This window comes from Plecotus auritus (assembly GCF_963455305.1).
Source record: "Plecotus auritus genome assembly, chromosome: 1".
Classification (NCBI taxonomy): Eukaryota; Metazoa; Chordata; class Mammalia; order Chiroptera; family Vespertilionidae; genus Plecotus; species Plecotus auritus.
In genome coordinates, this window is record NC_137770.1 from 225,765,308 (window position 1) to 225,778,138 (window position 12,831).

The following is a 12,831-nucleotide window of genomic DNA, read 5'->3' on the forward strand; positions in this document are numbered from 1 at the left end:
CTCTCCAATCAAATAACATCTAAATGATATTTAGTACATTCCTTGATGTATCAAAAAATATTTTTTGTGACCAGTGCTTTCAGCTAATTTCTTTACAAATTAAACTTTTCATATAACTGTTGAAAGGAATATGATGCTAGAAGTGCTTTTCTGAGGTGAAGCCCTTGGTGTTCCCCCTTTATCTACACAACTGAATCTCCAGTCACAATGATTGTTTTCCTCGGCCTTGGGCATTTTCCATCACTTCCATTCCTTTTCTCTGGACAGTTGGGCGGGGTGGTGCTGTGCTGAATAAGGAATCTCAAGATCTCTTTTAAACTTCTGCCTCTTGAGGGAGAGGTTAGGACTAGGCTGGGAGAGCCAGTTTCTTCCTTATTACCTTCACTTGGAGCTCTTCCTAATGCTGTGGAAACCTCCAAGCAGAAGCCAGTCCAACCAGCTGTCATTTCCTTGGGAGCCATAGGTGTGTCCTGTGATCCTTACGGGAAGATCCTCCATAGTGCTCGAGGCAAGAAGGAACAGGTATCTTTCTTATTCTCCCCAGTTGAATGATTTTATACATCTTGCATGCAATTATTTTTTCCTTGGCACAACTCAAAGAGCCCTCTCTCTTTTTTTTAAAATATATTTTATTGATTTTCTTACAGAGAGGAAGGGAGAGGGATAGAAAGTTTGAAACATCAGTGAGAGAAAAACATCGATCAGCTGCCTCCTGCACACCTGCTTCTAGGGATGTGCCTGCAACCAAGGTACATGCCCTTGACCGGAATCGAACCTGGGACCCTTGAGTCCGCAGGTCGACGCTCTATCCACTAAGCCAAACCAGTTAGGGCGAGCCCTTTCTTTTTTTTAGGTGTTTTGCCTCTGAATTTTTGGGGGGACAGAAAAGGACGCAGAGAGAGGTCTTTGGGGAGAAGGATAGCATGCAAGGCAGCATGATGATTGGAGTATATCTATTACAACTTACCCTAAGACCGAGGTACTATATTGGCTGTTTGAGGGCTTTTCAAAAGTTTGAAATTTAGCCCTAGCTGGTTTGGCTCAGTGGATAGAGCGTCGGCCTATGGACTGAAGGGTCCCGGATTCTATTCTGGTCAAGGGCACATGCCCAGGTTGTGGGCTCAATCCCTAGTGTGGGGTGTACAGGAGGCAGCCCATCATTGATTCTCTCTCATCATTGATGTTTCTCTCTCCCTTTCTCCCTCTCCCTTCCTTTCTGAAATCAGTAAAAATATATTTTAAAAAAGGTTTGAAACCTAAACCTGAATTCTCCAGTCTTCTTTGAACTTTTTAAAAAAATAAAAATCTTAGATATTTTTCTCTAGATGTACATAGACATGATACAGACATTAGAAATGAGTAGCAATATTTTAGACTTTAATGTCAAAATGTATATGAGCAAAAATGTACAGGAAATAGCAATTGTTGGCTGCATTGAATTTTTAAAAAGTACAGAAACTCATCACATCTTTTTCATGCTTAAGAAAAACTTCACATTTCATGTTATACCAGAAACATGCTTAGCAATCTAAAATTCAGATTTTTTTTTCTTTAAAATGCCCTTTTAGAAAAATATATATTTTTTATTGATTTCAGAGAGGAAGGGAAAGAGAGAGATTGAAACATCAATGATGAGAGAGAATCACTGATCAGCTGCCTCCTGCACACCCACACTGGGGATCCAGCCTGCAACCCAGGCATGTACCCGACCAGGAATCTAACTGTGACTTCTGGTTTGTAGGTTGACACTCAAGCACTGAGCCACGCAGGCTGGGTTTTACAATGAATTTTTATAAATTCTATGAAAAAATAGGCTGTGAAATTTTGACTTGAACATCTAAATAAATCAAAGTTTAGATAATAGTTTGATTTATTGTTAGAGGATAAAGATACCTTTCTGCTTGTTAATTTTTACAAGAACACATTATGCTTATACTTATTTTTCATAATTAAAAAAGGCCCACTTTGTTTGAAAAAATATATTTTTGTAAACTAAAAATAACTTCACACTGTAATAAAAAATAAAAAGCATTAATTTGAGCAAAAGAAGTTGCAGCTCTGGAGAGACTGATTTAGGTAGTAACCTCAATTGTATTCCACCCCGAGAAAGGGGAGGCAGTCTTTTACATACAAAGTTTTCAACCAATTAGGTCCATTTTATGTAAATGAGATATTCAAATTTAGACACTTATATTTGTCCAAATCTCAAAATCCTTTTGGTTGGTACTATGCGTTCTGATTGGTTATTATGGAATAGTTCTGATTGGACTTGGTAGGTCTTTGTCCATTGGTCCAAAGATAAAACTAGGAACTCCTTTTTAGTTCAGTTCTGTAATGACCTGTACTCAGCCTTTTATAGTTAGTCTGTTATGAATTGTAAGCACTGAAATTTCTTTTTAGACAAACATTCTGTGAAATGACAGACGCTTTATGGTCCATAAATGATTATTTTTTGTTGTATCTGCCTCACTTAAGTAATAGGTAAGTGTAAATCATAAAGAGAGATTTTTGACATTAATTAAGCTGTGTGCCACTGCTTTTCTTGGCAATTTTAGTGATTAAAAATATGTGAAAAAATAGCATCAGTAGGTATGATGGGGATTCTCTTTGATGATCAGTTATTCTTTTGCAGTTATTCTATATTGGTGTTTCATTTAGTATTATTTTTAAGATTTGTCTGCATTGATGCACATTATTTTGTGCAATAACTCCTGTGTAGTATTTTATTAAAAGAAATAAACATATTTTCCTACTAGGTTGTTTACACTTTTTCACTATTACAGATGAAGAGTGTTCATTCTCTTAAGGGCTTTAAAAGTTTACCAGGAGGATCAACCATTATTTTCTCTAATCTATAATAATAAAAACATAATATGCAAATTAGACCGGACAGCCAAATGACCTTCTGGACGTCATTCCGGACGTGCTTCTGGATGATCTTCTGGATGACCTTCCAGATGAAGCTGTGGTGTTGGGAGCTGAGGCAGAGGCGGCCACAGCAGTGTGCGGGGGCCAAGGCAGAGGCGATTAGGGGTGATCAGGCAGGCAGGCGAGCATTTAGGGGCGATCAAGTGGGTAGGCAGAGTGGTTAGGGATGATCAGGCAGGAAGGCAAGCAGTTAGGGGCGATCAGACAGGCAGGTGAGTGGTTAGGGGCGATCAGGCAGGCAGGCAGAGGCAGTTAGGGGTGGTCAGGCAGGCAGGCGAGTGGTTAGGGGCAATCAGATAGTCAGGTGAGCAGTTAGGGGCGATCAGGCAGTTAGGCAGAGTGGTTAGGGGTGATTAGGCAGGCAGGCAGAGGAGTTAGGGCAATCAGATAGTCAGGTGAGCAGTTAGGGGCAATCAGGCAGGCAGGCAGGCAGAGGGGTTAGGGGTGATCAGGCATGCAGGCAGGTGAGAGGGATGTCCGACTGCCTGTTTATTTTTTTTATTATTTTTTTAAATATATTTTATTGAGTTTTTACAGAGAGGAAGGGAGAGGAATAGAGATACAGAAATGTCAGTGAGAGAGAAACATCGACCAGCTGCCTCCTGCACAACCCCTACTGGGGATGTGCCTGCAACCAGGGTACATGCCCTTGACTGGAATTGAACCCGGGACTGCCTGTTTAAATTGGCAGTCAGATATATCCCCCAAGGGGTCCTGGATTGGAGAGGGTGCAGGCCGGGCTAAGGGACTCTCCCCACCGTGCACGAATTTTATGCACCAGGCCTCTAATCCTATGTAATAAAATGCTAATATGCAAATTGACCGAACGGTGGAACAACTGGTTGCTGTGACGTACACTGACTACCAGGGGCAGACGCTCAACACAGGTGGTGTGCTGCTTATCCAGAAGCTGGGTTCATGGCTGGTGAGTGCAGCAGCAGTGGCGGGAGCCTCACCCGCCTACGCGGCAGGACTAAAGACCCCTTGGGGGATGTCCGACTGCCGGCTTAGGCCCGCTCCCATGGAGTAAGCGGGCAGTCAGACATCCCCCAAGGGCTCCTGGACTGTGAAGAGGGCACAGTCCGGGTTGAGGGAACCCCCTCCCCCCGAGTGCAGAATTTTGTGCACTGGGCCTCTAATAAAAATAATAATGATTGGGTCATTCTGCTGCGTGTTTGCATTGTACTTGAATAGGGCACAACTTACGCCCTTTAAATGCATTAATTCATTAATTCTCATAATATTCGTAGACTGCAGTATTTATTCTCCTTCAATAAATGGGGAAACCAGGCTCCAAGCTGTTAGGTAACTTGACCAAGATGACAAAAGCATAATAATAAGGATGATGACTCCTGCTTTTCTGTATGGGTTTTTAAATTTCACAGATTAACCATGCTTTATATTTAAAATTTAAAAGCTATCTGCAGTTTTCAGGCTAACTGGTGGGAAAATAATAAGGCAGAAAGGAATAAAGAACATGGGTTTTGTTCTCATCACAGACTTGACCTTGACTTCTGGCTTTGCCTCTTATTAGCTGTGGGACTGGGCAAGGAGAGCCTCCTTTTTCATTATTGGTACGATTAGGACACCAGGTCCTACCTTATAGGGCTGTTGTGAGAATGAAATGTGAGATGTAGATATGTAAACCCCTAACATAATGCTTTGGGCATAATAGGTTTTAGAATATAGAATCGCTTGTGATAATTTATTCATAGATAAATAAGAATATAAATTGCTAATCACCAGTTTTCAAAACAACTTGCTTCCTATATTGAGTGAATCTTTGAGCTGCAGTAGATCAAATGAACTTGTTTGGTAGAGTTGGTAATCACTTGCAGGTGGATATTGAATATCGAAATAAAAAATGATCACAACTATTTTTACAATTTATGACTAATAGTAAAACCAACAAAATATGCTTTAAAATACCACTAATGGATGTACTTAAAATAGTTCAAAATCTTTTTCTTTAATTTGTGTATTTTTTACAGGTAAGGTGGCACTTATTAAGCACTGTAGTTTAGAATAGAGGTTATGGAGCTGAGCTGACTGGGTTTGAATCCTGCTGGTTACTTATCAGCTGTAAAAGTTACTTAACTGCTTTATATGCCAGTTTTCTTATTTAAAATGCAGATAAAAATAGTTTTTACTTCTTTGGGTATTTGTGACTATATGTATGTACAAATATATCTGTGAAATTTTACATATGTATGTAAAATTCTGATACCTATTTCTGGCATATAGTAAGTGGTCATAAGAATTACCAATATTTATTATCAGAGAAAGTTACCAAATATGTAGAAAATTTGAGTGCTGCTCTACGAAAGGATTCAAATCATTAATATGTGCATGTGCCAGAAACATACAAATTTTAGGAAACAATTATAGCTGTATAACAGTATAAAAAAGATAACTTTTATCTTTTTTAAAAATATGTATGTATTTTATTGATTTCAGAGAGGAAGGGAGAGAGATAGATAGAAACAGCAATGATGAGAGAGAATCATTAATTGGCTGCCTTCTGCACGCCCTGGGACCTTTTAGTCTGCAGGCCAACACTCTATCCACCGAGCCAAACTGTCGAGGGCCAGCTTTTATCTTGACTTTAAATATCAATTACTTTCTTTATTGAAAAAAAAAGTTTACCTCTTAAGTATGCCTCAAACAATTTCTATATCTAATTTCCATATAAAATAGACTCATTTTAAGTATACTTGTTGATGAGTTTTGGAAAATACATATATACCTGTATGACCACTACCACATCAAGATACAGGACATTCAGTCACTCATCCACTCCGCCCTAAAAAATCTCCTTTGTCCACTTGAGGTAAATTACTCCCTGTATCCGGCAACCACTGATCTCCCTATGCCAGTTTTGCCTGTTCTAGAATTCCATATACATGGAATCATATAGCAAGTAATATTTTGTATCTGGTGTCTTACTCAGCATGGTGTTTTTGAGACACATCCATATTGTTGCATGTCAGTTTGTTACTTCTATTGTTGATTTGTGTGAGTGTCCCATAACTTGTTTATTCATTCACATGAGGACATACACTGGGTGGTTTTATTGATTTATTTATTTTGGAGCATATCTATAGGTGCATGTCTGTGGAGTATATTCTTAGGAGTAAAATTGCTCCTAAGTGTTATTGGATATGATTGTCTTCCACTTTGGTGGGCAATGCAAAACTGTTCCTATAAAGTGGTTGTGCGTTCCTTTTGTTTCAGACCCTCTACCACATTTGGCTGTGTATATAGGTGGGTGTATAGTGATATTTTATTGGGATTTTAATTTGTACTTTCTGAGGACTAACAAAATTGAGCACCTTTTAATGTTTTTATTGGTTAATGACCATGCTTATATCTTCTTTTGTGTGGGCCTTTTCAAGGATTTTACCCATTTTTTTTTTTTTCTGTTCGTTGTTTTGAATTACATTTTCTTCCTTTCATAATGATTTTTAAAAGTTATTTATGGACTGTGGTTATGAGCCTTTTGTTGAATATATCTTCTCCCTTTCTACCTCTTGCTTTTTTTACTCCTTGATGGTGACTTATGAATAAAAGTTTGTAATTTTAATTTATTCAGATTATCAATACTTTCCCTTAGGGTTGAACATTTTGTGTCTTAAGTCACATGAGGATATTCTATTTTACCCTCTAGCTTTGCCTGGCCTGTCACTCTGGGATTTATAATCTGCCATTGAATTGGTTTCCATATATAGTTTGAGATAGGCATGAAGTGTTGTTTATACAGTGTGGATATCTGAGTGATCTACTTATTAAGAAGACCATGCTTTCCTCATTGCTCAAGATTGACATATTTGTCTTAAATGAAAATTGGGTCTGTTTATGGACTCTATTCTACTTTATACCTGTCTTTATAGCTATCTACTACTTATTTATCCTTTTATCAGGAACACTAGAAGCCCGATCGATGCACGAAGATTCCTGCTAGAATGGGCTTTCCTTTCCCTGGCTGCCGGCACCGCCATTCCACTCCGGCCCAGCCCCTTTCCGCTCAGGCCCGGAGCCGCCTCTTTCTGCTCTGGGAGCCTCCTCTTTCCGCTTCGGCACCGCCTTCCCACGCTGCCCAGAGGCCCTGAGAGACCGGGGGTGGGGCAGGACGCCTGCGTCATTGCCATGGCGACAACGCAAGTGTCCTACCCCAGTCACTCGGCACCTGTGTATGCAAATTAACCTCCATCTTTGTTGGGTTAATTTGCATATAACCCCTGATTGGCTGGTGGTGTAGCGGAGGTACGGTCAATTTACATGTTTGTCTATTATTAGGTAAGATAGTGTATAATTACTGTAACTTTATAATAAATCCTGATACCTGGTGGAGCAAGCCTTCTCGTCTGGTCTTCAAAAGTTTCTCAGTTATTCTTGGTATGTTGCCTTTTCATATAAATTTTAGAATTGACTTGTCAAATTACATACATATGCGCACAAACACACTCACATGCACACACACATTCACTCACCTCTGTAACTTTTTTGCATTGGCTCTATAGATTAACATAGAAAGTATTGGTGTCTTTGTAATATTCAGTTTCCCATATATTCTTCCATTTGATTAGATTTTCTTCAATTTTTCTCAGCAATGTTTATAGCTTTCAATGTGCAGATCTTGCTCATATTTTAACAAATTTATCCCTTAGTATTTTACAATGAAAATTGTCTCTTCAAACTATTTTTCAATTGTTCACCGCTAATATTTAGAAACTAGAGGCCCGGTGCACAAAATTTGTGCACGGGGGGGTGGGGGGTGTCCCTTAGCCCAGCCTGCACACTCTCCAATCTGGGACCCCTCAAGGGATGTCCAACTGCCCGTTTAGGCCCGATCCTGGTGGGACAGTCGGACACCCTTCTCACAATCCAGGACTGCTGGCTCCCAACTGCTCGCCTACTTGCCTTCCTGATTGCCCCTAACCGCTTCTGCCTGCCAGCCTGATCACCCCCTAACCACTCCCCTGCCAGCCTGTTTGCCCCTAACTGATTAATGCTTAACTGCTTCCCTGCCAGCCTGTTTGCCCCTACCTGCCTTCCCCTGCAGGCCTGGTCACCCCTAACTGCCCTCCCCTGCAGGCCTGGTCACCCCTAACTGCCCTCCCCTGCAGGCCTGGTCACTCCTAACTGCCCTCCCCTGCAGGCCTAGTACCCCCCAACTGCTCTCCCCTGCAGGCCTGGGTCCCCACCCACTGCCTTTCCCTGCAGACCCAGTCACCCCCAACTTCCCTCCTCTGCCGGCCAGGTCACCCCTAACTTCCCTCCCCAGCAGGCTTGATTGTCTCCAACTGCCATCCCTTGCAGGCCTGGTCCCTCCCAGCTGCCCTCCCCTGCTGGCCTGATTGCCCACAACTGCCCTCCCTTTCAGGCCTGGTTCCTCCCAACTGTCTTCCCCTGCTGGCTATATTGTGGTGGCCATCTTGTGTCCACATGGCGGCAGGGTCTTTGACCACATGGGGGCAGCCATCTTGTGTGTTAGAGTGATGGTCAATCTGCATATTACTCTTTTATTAGATAGGATAGAGGCCTGGTGCATGGGTGGGGGCCAGCTGGTTTGCCCTGAAGGGTGTCCCGGATCAGGGTGGGGGTTCCCTTGGGGCGTGGGGCGGCCTGAGCGAGGGACCTGTGTTGGTTTGCAGGCCGGCCATGCCCCCCGGTGACTCAAGCAGAGGCCCTGGTATCTGGGGTTTATTTATCTTCTATAATTGAAACTTTGTAGCCTGGAGTGGAGCCAAGCCTTCTGCTTGCTCCGTGGCAGCAGCCATTTCTGTTGTGATTTATGTATCTTCTATAATTGAAACTTTGTAGCCTTAAGCGGAGGCCAAGGCAGGCCAGGGCTGCAGAAGCTTGGCTTCCTCCATCGGCGCGGGCAACCCTAGCCTGCTGCTTTCTCCAGCTCCGTGGCTGCCGCCATTTCTGTTGGAATTTATTTACCTTCTATAATTGAAACTTTGTAGCCTGGAGTGGGCCAGCCAGGGTGTGCGGAAAGCTTGGCTTCCTCCATTGCCGGGGAAACCCAAGCCTCCCTCCTGCTCTCTCCGTGGCCGCAGCCACCTTGGTTGCGTTAATTTGCATACTCCTGATTGGCTGGTGGGCGTGGCTTGTGGATGTAGCAGAGTGATGGTTAATTTGCATATCACTCTTTTACTAGGTAGGATATTATTGAACTTTAAAAGTATTTACCGTTTATCCTTGGGCCTTGCTAGACTTACTTTTTTGAGAAGCTTTTTAGTATATTTAGAATTTTTGGCTTACCTGGATATCTTTTTATTGTAAGATATCTTCCAATCTGCATACCTTTTATTTCTTTCTCTTGTCTTATTGTACTGGTCTGGACCTCTGAAATGAGGAGAATATAGGTGGGAGAGCAGACCTTCTTGCCTTACTCCCAATCTTAGGTGAAGCCATTCAGACTTGAGCCATTAATTATGATGTAGGTTTTTCATATATGCCCTTTATTAGGTTGCAGAAGTTTCCTTCTATTCCTGTTTGCTGAGAGTCTTTTTCATGAGTGGATGTTGAATTTTGTCAAGTGTTTTTTTTCTGGATCTATGGTCATGAGCATGTGATTTATCTCCCATATTTTCTTAATTTGGTGACTTACATAGATTTTTCCATGTTAAACATATTTTATTTCCTGCCATGTGCTTATATTATTCTTTTTTGTTTATTTAATCCTCACCTGAGGATATGATATATTTATTGATTTGAGAGAAAGAGAGAGAAAATATCGAACCACAACCTTACTTGGTAGAAGAGATGACAGGCCAACCAACTAAGCCACCCAGTCGGGGCTGTCCTTTTTACATATCTCATTGGATTTGATTTGCTTTTTCTTAATTATTTTTGCACTCATGTTCATGGGGAGTATTTAACATTTATATGTCGTTTTGTTTTTTACTCGTTTTGGTATCAGTAATACTGGACTTAAGAATGAGTTGGGAAGTACCCCTCCTCTATTTTCTGAAACAGAATTTGTGTCATTTTTTTCCTTAAATGTTTGGTGGAATTCCTCAATGAAATATCTGGACATAGAGTTTTTTGTGGGTAGGTGATTAATTACTAAACTCAATTTCTCTAATAGATATAGGGATATCAAGATTTTCTATGTATTCTTGTGTCATATTTGCTAATTTGTATCTCAAGGAATTTTTCAACTTTATCTTATTTATTGGCATAAAGTTTTGTTAGTAATCTGTAGTTATCCCTTTCATGTCCATAGGATTTGTAGTGATGCTCCCTCTTTCATTCCAGATATTGGTAATTTATGTCTTCTGTCTCTTATTTTTCCTTCTCTGAGGTTGATCAATTTTACTGATCATTTCAAAGAACTAGATTTCAGTTACAGTCACTTAAATTTTGTTCATATTCTATTTTAATGATTTCTGTTCTTTTTTTTTATTATTTACTTTCTTGTAGTTACTTGGACAGATAAGTGTATAAGGACAGTGTCCAGACCTTTACATTTAGAGGGAAAACTAGATAGAAGTCTTTCATATTGTGGTGGGTATTCTTTATCACCTGCTTCCATGATGTTTTCCTCTGGCTTGCTGTTAGGTTGTATACTAACGAATTGCTTGTAAAGTCTCTCCTCCAAGACTATCAGATCTTTGAGAAAAAAAAGTCTTGTGTATTTTGATATTGTGCTCATGGAGCCAGGCAGGCTTTTTATTCCGTGTGATAAAACTAATGACTACATATATACTGAAATCTAGTTAGAAAAATTGTTTCTCAGATGGGTATGGATGGGGTTTTGAAATTGCTTTATGTTCATACCAGCATTGGGCAAATATGTTTGCTTTTGTGAGTTATGAATATGAGAAACACTTGTAAAATTCTTTGAAATATCTTCCTTTACGCTATTCAGAAAAACACATTTGTGGAATTTGCCCATTCTGTTTATTTAAAATCAGATTTACTTTTGAATATTTGTTTTGCTAACTAAAAGAATGTATGTCTCTATAATTAATCCTTTTACATATCTATTTTAACCTATTTTTTCCTTTCCTTTAAGCTATTTCCGTGAGAGAAGAAATGGTGCTACCTCAACTGGAAAATCTGTGACACAGCACAGTGAGTCTTAGCATTTCAAGTCTCTGTAAATCATTAGCACTCACTTGATGGATTTAAATGTGTTTAAATCATGATGGAGAAGGCAGCCCACCTGGAGAATAGGGACTAATGGGAACACTCTCTGCTAGGGTTCATACTACTTTGGACACCTTTAAAAGTGAGTGAATGAAAGACAGTAATACACACACAGACACCTGGAAATTTGCACATGGTGATGTAAAAAGATCTTTTTTAATACAGGCTTCATTTATCATTAGCCACAGTTGAAGGCATTTAACTGAATTAAGTGGTTTCTGACAGTTTGAGCTACAGAACATAGATTATGGAAAGTAATTTTTGCCATGGTAACAGGAAAGGGCTGACATCGCTCTGGTGAATTGACCATTGACAAGGGCTTTTCTTTCTTTCTGAAAATTCTGTTTTCACAAGTTCAGGAACATTCAAAAACAAGATGGCAAACAAATACTTGCTACTGAGCCTTTAAAAATCGTTTTGCCCTATCAGAAAATGAAAGTGTTGAGAATTCTTTCTTGTAGATTGGTGTAATTCAAAGATGGTGGCAGTGCTTTTGAAATGATTTATTTACAGATGTATTAGTAGCTATGGAATCAGAAGGATTATATTAAGTGGATTCTGGTATTTTGAATCCTATAACATCTAGTTGTTCTGTTAGTGAATTTTTAATAATTACTTATTGAAAGTTATAATAGAATTAAGATTAATTTTCTGCTGTTAATACCATTCTCTTATTTAGGCCTGGTGCACGAAAATTCATGCACTTGTGGGGTGGGTCCCTCAGCCCGGCCTGTGCCCTTTTGCAATCCGGGACCCATCGGAGGATATCCACCTGCTGGCTTAGGCCTGCTCCTTGGGGGATCGGGCCTAAGCTGGCAGTCAGACATCCCTCTGGCAGCCCTGTTGGACATCCTTAGCCCTGCTGAGGAGGCAGGAGAGGCTCCCGCCACTGCTGCTGCTCTTGCAGCTGTCAGCCCTGCTTATGGCTGAACGGAGCTCCCCCTGTGGGAGCGCACTGACCACCACAGAGCAGCTTCTGTGTTGAGCATCTTCCCCCTGGTGGTCAGTGCGTGTCATAGCGACTGGTCGTTCCTGTTAGTTCCACAGTTAGGGTCAATTTGCATATTATCCTTTTATTATATAGGATTGACATTAAAAATGGCATCATACTGTGGGGAGGTGTGGGTGGAGGTGGAAGAGGTATGGGGGAAACAATGATGGGAAAAATAAAATAAAGGAAAAAAATGGCACCATGACAATTTCCATTGTATACAGTGGGAAATGTGCTTGGTTATATTAATGTAGATCTTAGAGGTTAGCAAGGACATATAGATCTGACACATCATACTTTAAGAAATAGTAAATTTTTACTATTGTACAAGTGAGGGGTATATATAGTGAGTGCTACATCATGAAGACCATGGGGTGAGTTTATTGGGGGGTAAGAATTATGAGCATAATTTTGGACTCTCAGAGAATAAAACTTAACTTGTGATATTGCTTTAACATAAACACATGCCTTTTAAAAAAAACAATAATTCCCATTATTTACATATTTTCATTTTCATCTTATAATTTCCCCAAAAGATTCAAATGAGGAGAATTCATCTTCCATCTTTCCTTATGGAGAGACCTTTCTCTTCCAGAGACTAGAAACTTCCAAGGTTTGTTCCAATCATTTTATTTTTTTTCATATTATTTACTCTTCTGTTTATATTTGCTGCTTCATTTTCCTATATGCTGTTTGAAGACTGTTATGTTGAAGAATGAAATTATCAGTCAGTAAAATTCTATTCTGTA

General features: G+C 40.2%; 1 protein-coding gene across 6 annotated transcripts in view; it reads left to right on the forward strand.

Annotated features, from left to right (window-relative positions):
* The window catches only part of ARAP2 (ArfGAP with RhoGAP domain, ankyrin repeat and PH domain 2), a 173,699-nt gene that overhangs the window by 21,246 nt on the left and 139,622 nt on the right, over nucleotides 1–12,831 (forward strand). For all 6 annotated transcript variants that reach the window (XM_080650295.1, XM_080650300.1, XM_080650297.1 and 3 more), the window contains exons 3-4: nucleotides 10,958–11,016; nucleotides 12,619–12,695. In XM_080650295.1, coding sequence (XP_080506421.1) covers nucleotides 10,958–11,016; nucleotides 12,619–12,695 — 136 coding nt within the window. The remainder of the gene's footprint in view (nucleotides 1–10,957; nucleotides 11,017–12,618; nucleotides 12,696–12,831) is intronic.